A 12272-nucleotide genomic window follows, 5' to 3' on the forward strand; every position below is an offset into this window, starting at 1 on the left:
CTCCAGGATCCTGGACCAGCCTGCGGGCCCCTCGTCTCTGATGTGGTGATACTACGGGGACTGCTGGGCTAAGTGTCCCAGAAGCCCTGAGCTTCCGCCGTCCACGCAGGCTTTGGTGCGATCAGAGCATCGCCAGTGCCGGCCCAGCCCCGCCGTTCAGTATCACACCAGCTGCGCCTCAGTCACACGGGGCGACCCCGGCTTTCTACAACAAGACAGCCCTGCCCGTCATTTTTCTTCCTTTTGGTCTTTTGAGGAAAGCTGGAGACGGAACACTCAGCGGAGCTGACGGGGTCGTGACACAAGGAATCGCGGGAGCTAAAGCGCTCGGCAAACCCCGACGCCCCTGATTCCAAGGGGGTTTCACGTGCCCTGACGGTACCCAAGGAAGGGCCCACGTCCCCAGGCCAGAGGCGGAAGGCCCAAAGACCGCGGTCAGGCTGTCTAAGAAAACAATCCACAATTTGTTTAGACCCAAGGAAGACTGCACCAAGAATAACATTTACACAAGAAAGAGCAGTAACGTTGCAAGTCAAGCTTGTTTATTTAAAAAAAAAAAAAAAAAAGAGGCAAGATCTTGCTCATGATAAGGCGGGTCTTTAAAACTGCCTCTTCACCCCCAAATGCACGAAACCCAAACCGCTCACCTCTCCACGGGGTCCCTGAGCATGACAATCAGTTTTGCGTCTGGCTGAAAGGCATGGATGAAGTCCTGGGTCAGAAAGGGCGGCTCTCCATCCGTGCTGTTGTCGTAGAAGAACGTCCAGGCGTTGTTGTCCCACATGGTGGACGCGCTGGCCTCCCCTAGAAACAGAGAACGCCGCAAATGAGGGTGCTAAGTTAGGGGCTCCCGCGGGGCAGCCTGTGCCAGGGGCCAAACTGGGCTCCGATCGATGCCTTCCCCTCAACCAGCCATGATGCGTGAGCTGGTCTACCACCACCGGCACAGGGGACTCCAGGAAGAGTCACGACCCTCTGCCACGGCGACTTCCCCCGCTTCCCCCCAAAGGCCTCCATCTGGAAATCCAGGTGATCTAGGCACCACGGAGCATCCGCTCCCTCCCAGCTCTTCTCCAGGATGTGCCAAAAAAAATCCTCTGCCAGCATCTGGCCTCCCAATTTCACGATGTTTGACTCTGCTCACGGCACACAGCTCTGTGGCATTTGAAGGGCCCGCTGAGAATGTACTAGATCGTTTCCTTCCCCGAGTGCCAGGGATGGAAGAGTAGTTTAGGGAAACGGAGCCTCTTCAGGAAATTAGATGGCAATCAGCATCAGATTTTTTTTGTGCAATCACAACGGCCGGTCCGGGGCACTCTCTGAGACCAAACGAGAGGAAGGCTTTGCGGGAAGGCTCACGGGACCTCAGTCTCAGGTGCTGCGTCCGACGGGCCCGCCACCCCATCGCCCCGCACACAGCTGGCATTCACTCAGTACTGACTGGGTAGACGGCCCGCCGGCCCGGCCCTGGTTTTACGATGGTCCGCACGGACGGAGGAGGAAACGTTCAACACGCATTCTAAAACGGGGAGGAGGCCAAGGCACGCACATTTCCGCGTCTCCCTCTCCGACACTTGAACCAGTTCCCTGACTTTTTTTTTCTTTTTAGCAGAGTCTTCAGAGATTTAAGAAGAGAGGCAAATCGATCCATTACATACCAATTCAATTTCCCGACATTTTACATGGGTACTCGATACATCACAAAGTCACTTATTCAGGGAAAATCTGAGCCAAAAGACGAGTTTCTTTGATTGGGGGTGAGTGCGTCACAAAGATGCGGGGAGTTGGCAGGGCCCTGGCTCTTCTAGGATGTTCAGTCACATCCAGGTGAGCATTTCTGTGCTGGTCTTTCCTCTCTTTCAAGGTAATACCGTAGAATACGGGCAAGGCACGCCCGTCAGAAGTCTTTTGAACGTTCTACTCACAACGAATATGAGAATATTACAACAAGGGAAGTATCTAAAACCAAAGTGGCACAAATTCGGTCAGATCTCATACATAAACCAGCTCTGCAACCAGAGAAACATCTGTCCCTCCACCCGTCTGTCCATCCGTCCGTCCATCCATCCATCCAGAAAACATTCATCTAGTGTCTCAAAGTGCCTGGCAGTGTGCTTGGCATTAGGGATAGAGAAAGGAAACGGGACAGACAATCCCCTGCCTTCTCCTCTCTTACAATCTAGGGGAAGACTCCATCAACAACTCCATCAGCAGTCAGATCCCCAGCTGAGCACTTTGTCAGGGCAGAGCAGGGGGCCGTGACAGCAGAGGTAGGGGCCTGCCTTTCCGTGTGTCTGGAGCCCCACCCCCGAGAATCTGGTCACTGGAATCCCTTGTGACTCCAGCCATTGGCCCAGACCACTGAGGAAAGGCTCTCTCTGACCCGTGAGCAGGGCTGAAGGAAGACACTTATGCTCCACCAAAGACCTAACCCGAGGAAGCTGAAGCAGAGCTGAATCGCATTTCAGGGCTCAGAGGAGCCACAATGGATCTGGTCCATTCTGTCCCATGGTGCAGATGTGCCGACTAAAGCTCAGGAACGCAAAGACAGACTCGTCACACGGCTCAGAGCCGGCTGGTGGCACAGGCAGGCCTTAGCCTCCAGCTTTCCACCTGCCTCTCCACTACCATGAAACTCATCAAACTCTGTTCTAGGTAAGTATCAGAGCAGCAAACTTTTTCCTTAATTTTCCTTTTTAAATCTGGAAGTAAAATTAGAAAACCACACTAAGGCTTTCCTTTTTCATTCATTATCTTCGGCTCTATTTCCTAGCCCTAGGATGTGTATTTTTAGCTCTTTCATAAGAACATGAGATTCTCCCAGAGGCATACGGTGTAGGAGTCACAATCAAATATTAATTAGACTTGTGAGCTGAGGTGTGTGGACCCAAGGCTGCAAGAAGATAGCTAGTAGCCAATTTGCACTACTGGGGTGGGGGGTGGGGGTGGGGTGGTGTATGATCTCATCTGAGTGACTTGATGTGAGTTAAACCATCTGAGTGACTTGATGTGAGTTAAAAAACCATAAATATATCAGAGCTTAGGCGTGTAAGTCTATCTCCTTGGACAGGAGAGTCAAAAGCAAGGCCATGTTTCAAATGGTTGATTACAATTCCTCTGAGTTGCTAAAAGATTCCTTGAGTTTGGAGAATCAAAATATAACACATTTAGGAAAGTTAAAAAAAGAAAAAAACAGATTGCTGCCTTAGGTAACCAGTTGAAGCAAAATATGTGATTAGGTTTCTCTCTTTCAGAAGAGGTAAGTGGATAAATGTCTTCTCCTAAGCTGAATCCAATACAAAGAGCGGGTTAGACAAGTTTTTTTTTTTTATAAAATGTTCTTGTGAATTAAAAAAAAAGTGATTATTAATCAAACCACCTCATTGTGAATGTCTAAAGGCATTAAGTTGATAAGGGCTAGGCTTTCTCAACAGCCATCAGTCACCAACAATGTGTTAGGGCTGCGTCTGCTTCAGGAAGAGACTGCGTCCCTCTCTACCGGGCCCCACTGGCCAGGGACTACAAAAGCCACAATATTAAATCGACTCATTGGTTATCGGCGATCACGATGCCCCATCCAAACTTAGATCAGTACGTCATGAAAAGAAACCAAGCGTGTGCGCTTAGTTTAAATGAAGACAAAGAAATGTCAACTTAAAAAAAAAAAAAAAGACAAAAACGTTTCCGGTACACTTGAGTCTGCACAGAACTAAAAAAGCCTACTAAACGTCGCTGCTTGGGGCACCTGGGTGGCTCAGTCGGTTAAGCGTCCGACTTCAGCTCAGGTCATGATCTGACGGTCCATGAGTTCGAGCGTCGCGTCGGGCTCTGTGCTGACAGCTCAGAGCCTGGAGCCCGTTTCAGATTCTGTGTGTCCCTCTCACTCTCTGCCCCTCCCCTGTTCATGCTCTGTCTCTCTCTGTCTCAAAAATAAATAAAAGTTAAAAAAAAAAATCTAAGCATCGCTGCTTTACAGAAATCGCGTAAACGACGTCAACGTTTCATGGAGGGGGGAGACCGATGGCCAGGTCGGGAAGTGCACCTTCAACAGAGGTGGCCGGCGTCAGGCAAATGTTCCCGGCGGGCAGAGCAAAAGCTGGGCCAGCGTCAGGGCAGAAGGGGCCCGGGGGGAATGGGGGCCCAGCCTGGGGCGGGAGTGGCCCCGGTGGAAGCTGTCCAGAAGCCATACCGATAATGATCCTAGTCATCCTGCTCTGTTCCTCTGCAGAGCTGGCCTGCAGTCCTTGATGAATCTGGTGTGCGGCCAGGTCAAAGAGGTCCAGGTAATCTTCCACGGGGTAGCGGTCCCGAAGCCCATCTCTCAGGCGGACGATTCCTACGAGAACCAAGAAGCCCGCGTTACTGAGAACGAAACTGTCAACGGCCGGACGGTGGCCTCCTGGAAGTAACCAGAGAGGGATATGAAGGCCCGGGGGCCCACCGGAGTAAGCTGCAGGAGGGGGCTCACAAGAAGGACGCCTGCAAACTGGCTGTCCTCTTTAATCCGTGCACGCTTCAGGGAGCGGAAGGCCACCATTCAGCCCCAAGTGGCAGATTCAAGGACAGCCCGCCTGTTCGAGATCTATAAAAGCATCTGCTTAGAGGGCCAGAGACTTGGGGGCTGGTCACCACGTGCGCCAGACGGGCCCTAAAGTGGCTGAGCAGCGATGGCATCCAGAAGGCACGTGCTGTATCAGACAGAAAAGGGAGTTTTTTATCTGAGTTTCTGTTTCTGGCCTGTGGGATCAGGCAGCTTGTCTCTCTGTCTCAACAAGGGGAATGGACAGTCCCGGGACAAACGCTCGGTTGAACCCACTAGTCATTCTGGCATCGGCCCACGCAGCCCAACTGTGCCCCTTGCCTGAAAAGCGGGTAAATTTCACGTGGAAATATGTTAACAACACACTGTCCCAAACCACAACCATCAAGGTTAACGGAAAGCGGAGAGAAAACACCCGTGTACAAAACAGCAAGAGGTTCAAGGAGACCCTGGGGATCGGATTCCAGAAGCATGTTCCTGGGCTTCCCTCTTCCCTGCCAGTGGGAGGCTGGGTTTCATTAGGGCAAACGGTGAGCTGTGCAGGGAGATCACCCTATGTGAAACCGTGGCTCCCATAGCTGCTGCTGCCAAACCACAAAAGACACATTTACACTTCTGTTCATCCGCTCCGGGAAGGACATCAAAAGTATGAAGTCAATTTGTCAGGACACAAACAGGACTTGGTCGAAACTCAGGTTCTACTAAGGAAAACTTTAAAGATTCCCTTCTAAGCAACCTGGGTCCTTTGCCTGAAACACGCCCTCGAGTCCCACCCGAGCTCTGACCTTTGTCAAAGGGACCAAACATCTCCTGGCAGAAGGGAAAAGGTTAAGAGGAAACAGTGACATGAGGGCTGCAGGGTGGCTCTGGCTGGGTGGGGGCGGTATCCACGGTCACCCCGGGCGCAAAGGGATGCTGCGAGCAAGGTCGCCCGGAATTATCTCGAGGTGACGTTCATTCTGAACTTGAGGCAGAGAGATGGAGCAGGTCAGAGCAAGTTAGGCCCGAAGCAGCTTGATGACGTGTTCACGGTCCTGGGAGAAGCCAGCCAGAAGCTCAAACTTCACCCAGCGTGGCAATCTTTGTAGTGTTCCCCAGGCAGGGGGGTGTTGGGGGCGGGAGGAGCTCTGGCAGGAACGGTGCAGAGCTGGGGGCAAAAAGCCCCAGAAATACGCCCAGCTGGCACTTAACCACTCACCGCTGGCAGGTGTACCAAAGCTCTTCAGAACAAGAGCAGCTGCTGATTCTGCACCCTTCCCCTTGCCCTGTATACAGCCGGCACTCAATAAATGCTCCCTCGGTGACTGGGAGCCGGGTTCCAGCCCCACTGGAGGTCTGAGTGGGGGCGGCCCTGGATTAGCGAACTGTCTGCTCCCTGCGACTCGGGGACCTGCCCACCCTCCCTGGCGGGGCCGAGCACCACGGGACCTGGGATGGGAGCCGGAAGCCACTTTAGGGAAGGCGGGAGGCGGGAGGCGGGGACAGGAAGAAGCGCGCAGGCGCAGGCCCCTCCCCTCGCGGCGGCAGCTGGCGCTCACCAAAGCGCTTCCGGGTCCACCAGTGGGGCTCCTTGATGGCGGAGAACTTGACTTCCGGGTGCAGCCGGAGGCGGTCGTAGAGGTCGGTGGTGCCACACTTGGGCTGCCCGATGATGTAGAAGCGCGGCAGGCAGCGGAGGCGGAAGTGCTTCCCGCTGGCGTGGGACAGGTGGCCCCAGAAGGCCTTGCGCAGGGCGTCGAAGGTGGAGCGGAAGCGCTTGGAGTAGAGCACGTAGGAGTTGGTCAGGTAGGGGTCGGTGGTGTTCCTACCCGTGAACTCCTCGTACCAGCAGGGGCTCTTGCTATTTGGAAGAAATTTATTGGGGATTACCGAAAACATCTGCAACGAAAAAGAAAAAAAGGGAGAGACACATGGAGGGGGGACAATGAGCAAGAACGCGTTCTCACCGCGATGCGATCATGCCCTCACCCTCGCTGCAGTGTTCGCGTTTCAACTGTTATGTGACGATGGCTAAGCACGAAAATAAAGCAAAACTTGGTAAATAGCCAAGGCCATGTTTTCTCCTTAGACCAGAATAAAACTAGAATTTGGAGAGAACGAAGATAAAAGCTTACTCAAAATCCATTCTACCATGATTTATCTTTCTTTCTCTCACACGCGCGCACAGCAATCTAATTAAATTTCACAGTTGGAATCTTTTCACTAGTTGTGTGTTTAAGTGACCATTAGGGACAAAAATACTAATTAGGACACAATAGAAACAGGATTCTGGTGATCTACAAAAGCAACTTGAGCCACCATGGCCGCGTTTCAAGTCCTGCGATGAAATTATGAGAAGGAGAGGCCCTTCCGGTATTTCTAGCTTCGCCCTTCAGTACTTCGAATTTCCTCCTTGGTGTAAACATCGTGAACGGACAGCCCTCTCCCAGTGCACTCTGATCTGTGAGGCCGTCAAATTATCCTTGTTACACATGAGAACATTTTTTTTCCGTCATTTTTCTTCCTGTGTTCCCAAAGATGGCCACAGAAAAGGAAGCATCTATTTTTAAAACTCAATCAATCAATGGAGATTAGCACAAGGCTACTCACGTGCAATTCCTGCTTCTTGAGATCTTCTATGTCTGGGAGCTGCCTGGTTGTGAACTCTATCCTGGCTGTGATGCTGTTGATAATTAATTTAATGCTTGGGTAGTCTTTCACGTACGAAATATTATTTACAGAGGGTTGGTGATGATGTTCTTTCGTGTCACTCGGGTTTTCACCGTCCATCAAGCTGGGATTGCTGGGGAAGGCTCCATAATGGAAAGGTGAGGAGATCAGAAGCTCTTGGTGGGCCCCAGAAAGGATGTAAGATGCCATCACCAAGGTCATGATCATCAATCCAAAAACCAGGCTACATCGCTTCCCCTTCTTGAAGCGCAGAAACCTGCCCCAGCTCTCATTGCCCTCAGCCCTCACCTCGAGAACAGCAAGCAAGTTCATCTGCTTACCGTCCACACGAAGCACAATTTTGTTCTCTCCTTTGCACGCGGGGCACTCCAGGTGACTGTGAAGGGGGCCTCCTCCGCAGCCAACCTGCTGTTTGTGCTCGTTGTTGGGCAACAACTGTATGCAGCAATTAATGCAGTGCCTCATGGTAATGCCCTTGGACTGCTGGCCCACAGAGCCATGGGAGAGCCCCTGCGGAGCCCAGATGCATGCAAGTCGCACTGAACACTTTTTAAGGATGTCTTCTGATTACGTAAGATGGTTTTAAGGCACAAGCAACGGAAACAAATATAAAAATGAGCAGGAGCCAAAGCACTAGACAATGAGGAAGTGCCCTCTTTGGTTCGACTCTGAAAGACAACAAAAAGAAGTGATCTCCAATTGTCATGTCCCGTAAGAGCCGCTGAAACCTCAGAAAAATCCCGAAGTCTGGGAACAATTCTGCCTGCCCTTCAGGTTTTTCCCATGGCACAAGATGACGGGGAAGAATTCTTGCTGGAGAACACGGAAACATCCAAGGGATGAGAAGAGATCATGGTCTCAGCGAGGGATGGGCTGGCATTCCATCCTTGGAGACGCCCGTGAAGATTTCTTCTTTTACATCTCGTGTTCCTTTCAAATGTTTCCTCTTCAGGGGGAGCAGAACTTTTAAAATGTCAGACCACCTAAACAACAGAGAAAAGAGGTTTTAGTAGCTTATATGATGATCGCAGTAACCCTGGGATCATCTTCCGAGGAGAGAAGCTCTTTTCCACCCCTGTGTTTCAGCCAGTCCGCTCCATCGCAAGCCAAGTCATAGAAAATCACACAGGATAAAAGGAGACGTTTCAGGTCCTCAGTGCTTGGCTTTGGGGTTCAAGCTCTGCCACCAAATGTGACTCCGCATATATCCTCTAGTGTCCCAGCCACACCACAGCCAAGTACCAGATCCCCAAATCTCAGGAGTTCACGGTCATTCTCGGATGCATGCAGGGTCAGTGACTGTTTGGACATATCCGTGCTTTTAAATCCACCAAATACCCAAGAAGCAGCCTGGTTAGGATAGGCGCGTGCAGAGATAATATGTTTTTCTTTCTCTCCCAATAGCACCGAGAGTCTCTTACCGAGATCTAACCTTTATTACCAGTTTAGGAGGCAAAAGTTAATGAAAATTTAGAAACACTGAAATGATTCTCTCCTTCAGTAGAGTGTATCATATTAAAAAAAAAAAAAAAAACCATTTGACTTTAAGTTATTAAGCAATTAAATCCAACGTGCAGTATTCTCCTGAGTAACATAACACTCAGACCCTGAAATCATTTTTCACTTTCATCATCCTGGGGAAAACATGATTCTTAAAAATCCATTAACAGAATTCTGTGGTTATAAAATAGATTGTTGCCCAAATGACACTTCTTTGTAGATGTTGTAAAACGAGCAAAAAAGGAGGCTTAGTTTCCAATAATGGTAGGCCGCCGTGAACTAGCTGTGTGGCCCTGAGTAAGCCACGTGACCTGTCCAAGCTTTGCCACCCTCCCTAGTAAAATTAGGGTGAGAGTATCTCCCTTACAAGCTTGTTGCAAGAGTTTGCAGAATGCCTACACATAGTTGGCCTCCCCTAAAAGGTAGGCAGCATGAAGACGTGTCATCAGTGACCATTACTATTAGGACTTTTCATGGTCAGTGAAGGCCAAGAACATTTGAAGTGGAGTCAAAGACGGGAAATCCTAGCACGTTATTTTTCCTTAGCTCTTGAGAATGAATTACCCCAAAGGGCAGTGGACTCACCTCCGACCCGGCACACACACATACAGCCCTCAAACAATCCTACCTATCAAGGCGGGATTAACTAACCCTCCATTAAAGCCGCCTTGTATTGGCTGGAAGGCCGAACAAGGAGAACTCACCGGCAGAAACCTTCCCTTCCCTTGAACCCAGAGGCCGACACCTTATCAAAATATGTGGACCAAGCAACAGCCAAGCAACGTTTCCTAAACTGTCTTCCACTGAGTGCTCTGGTCGTTGTCAATACCTGCTTTGTGCTTAAATTACTCGGAGAAAAGGGGAGATGGACAAAATCAAACAGACTTCTTTACCAACAGGACTTTCTGAAGCCTTTAATACTCTACTGAGCCCTGTGAATTCACAGGAGAGGAACAGAATACACAAAATTTCCAAAACATAACCAGCCATGGAATTTTCACTAATGTCGCAAGGAACCAGCTTGAGAAATGCTAGTTAGTGAAGGCTGACATCGGGGTCAGGGCAGTTCTGGGAAGAGCAGAGGAGTCGGGGTGGTGTGGGCGGGGGCGGAGGCAAAGTGCTCTGGAACCAGGCCAACATCCAGGGCTCTGCCGCCCTCTCATCTCTGAGAGCAGTTGGAGGGACGTGACAGGAGCCTCAAGGCTCACATCTCTGCCTCCCATTTGCTCAACCACCCTTGACCCATCACTTGGTACAAACAATTCTTCCAAACCAAAGAAACAAAAGGGCAAGATCCCCTACTTGGAAATCCAATCACTAAGCCAAGAAAACATTTTTTTACATGTTGAAGACAAGGACAAGCGGGTTAAAAGAAGGCTCCAACCAGGATCCCAGCGGGGAGCGTGTTCGCACCCTTCTGTGTCTCTGGCTGCAGAAAGTCTAATTAGATTTTTTTTAAAAACATGGTCTTTGAAGCTCTAAGACAAGAATGCACAAAATCCGGACCCAACAGAATGGGCAAAATATTCCCAAACACAAACAAAGGTTTCTTATTACAAGCAAAGTAAGTAAACGGATCTGGGTAGTCGGGGAAGCGGACAGTCTCAACAGGGGGGCTCTGGGACACGGTGAGCCCAGGCGTTTGTACCCCTGGGCAGCCTGCCCCCTCCAGCCAGACCGCTACTCCAGTCTTGCTTCTTACACATAAAACAGGGCGCAGAGAACTAGGGCAACAACTCATTCACCTGTCTGTCCTTTTGGCCCGCGGATCCCTTCTGAAGGGTGACTGTGTACCAGGCACTGCTGAAGAAGCCGTGGAGGTGTGGAGACCCAAAGCCAATACGAGATGGGGGCGGGGGGCAACAGAATAAAAACGACACATGTGGTCTTTGCCCCCAGTTCCTGGCATACGGCTTCTAAAACGCTTGGAATTTCCCAAGAGGTGACAGGAGCACCTTTTACCCTTCAGCCACACCTGAGCTTATGCTAATGAGGTGACTCCTGAATGAAGCCCCAGGGAGCTTTAGGATGGGGCTGGTCACCAGAATGCCCGAGCCTTGATTAGCCAGTTAGAAGGCTGGAACTTAGGGCCCCACTTCCTCAACCTCCAGGGAGGAGACGGAGTTAATCATCAAGGAGCAGTGATTTATTAGTCATGCCTGTGCAATGAAGCCTCCATGAAAGCCCCAAAATGCCAGGATTCAGAGAGCCTTCTAGTTGGTGGAGATGCTGGCAGGGTGGCTCGTCCAGAGAGGAAGGCAGGAAAGCTCCACACCTCCTCCCCCCACATCTTGGCCTCTGCTTGTGTTCGGTCTGGCTATTCCTGAGTTGCTTCCTCTATAACAAACTGGTAATGGTAAATAAGGTGCTTTCGTGAATTCTCTGCGTTGTTCTAGTGAATGATCAGAACTAAGGAGGGCTCTGTGGGTACCTCTGAATTTGTAGCCAGGTCAAACGGAAGTTGGGTAGCCTAGGGACCCAGTATTTGCAACCGGCATCTGAAGTGGGGGCAGTCTTGGGGGACGGAACCCTTAATTTGTGGGGTTCGTGTGGGCTCCAGCTAGTTATTACTGGAATTGAATTGAATTGCAGGGCACCCAGCTGGTGCCTAGGGAGTTGGAGTTGGTGGCAAGGGGGAAACATCCGGGGGACCCTCTTTGAAATACAAAGCTATCTTACAAGTTTTACCAAAACATATGGCCAGTAGATAGTATGCAAAATACCCCTTGATGATGTTGATTAAGAAGTCACATGACCATATACCATACACGGCTGGGCCCTTGTACGTGCAGGGCCGGCAACTTTGAGGCTTCCCGACCAAGCCTGGTGTGGACACGAGTGGTACAGAAGTGACGGTGACAGGGAGGCCTTTCCCCACCGGGAGATTATATCCTGCCAGGAGTTAGAGGCTACAGGGTAACAGACAATACATGCGACAAACCACAGCGATAAAGGCCATGAAGAAAATACAAAGGGAGCATACAATGAAACCATTAAAACAGGTGTCCGCAGTGCAGCACTAGGGCTAGATAATTCTTTGTCATCAGGGGCTTTTCTGTGCGCTGACCTCCACCCCCGCTGAGACTTGCAGTCTAACAGTAAAGGGGGTCTAGCAGCAGGATGTCCAGGGAAGGCCAGTGGGGACGGGACACCTGAATGCCAAGAAGGAAGCCAGCCACGTGGGACTGGGAGACAGAAGGACCCTGTGAAGGTGAGAAGCCGGGGGTCAAAGCCCAGGGGGACCACCAGGAGGGCAGACTCCTGGGCTTTGGGGCAGGCAAGGGGTAGGAACCAGATGCACGAGGAGGCAGGAGCCAGACTCTGTAGGACCTGGAAGGCAGGAGTCAGGGCTGAGATTCGTCCAAGTGGAAAAAAAGGATGCACATTACATATTCTCTCAAAAGGATCTTTACAATATGTGTAACTATTAACTAACATAACTCGGTGAAGAAAAATCGAATCAATGTCGCTGTGTTGAAAGGAAAATGGATTGCCGTTGGTGTTCCCGAATTGGCCTTTTCCACATGCCACAAATTATCCTGAGAACAGTCGCGTAGAGAAA

At 50.6% G+C, this 12272-nt stretch overlaps 1 protein-coding gene across 3 annotated transcripts in view; it reads right to left on the reverse strand.

Annotated features, from left to right (window-relative positions):
- The window catches only part of CHST15 (carbohydrate sulfotransferase 15), a 79326-nt gene that overhangs the window by 25519 nt on the left and 41535 nt on the right, over positions 1 to 12272 (reverse strand). For all 3 annotated transcript variants that reach the window (XM_042960170.1, XM_042960169.1, XM_042960171.1), the window contains 4 exons: positions 7130 to 8193; positions 6079 to 6418; positions 4190 to 4336; positions 648 to 804 (listed from right to left, as the gene is read on the reverse strand). In XM_042960170.1, the coding sequence (XP_042816104.1) occupies positions 648 to 804; positions 4190 to 4336; positions 6079 to 6418; positions 7130 to 7675 (1190 nt within the window). In that variant the 5' untranslated portion in view covers positions 7676 to 8193. The remainder of the gene's footprint in view (positions 1 to 647; positions 805 to 4189; positions 4337 to 6078; positions 6419 to 7129; positions 8194 to 12272) is intronic.

Source organism: Panthera tigris, chromosome D2 (genome assembly GCF_018350195.1).
Source record: "Panthera tigris isolate Pti1 chromosome D2, P.tigris_Pti1_mat1.1, whole genome shotgun sequence".
NCBI classification, from domain to species: Eukaryota; Metazoa; Chordata; class Mammalia; order Carnivora; family Felidae; genus Panthera; species Panthera tigris.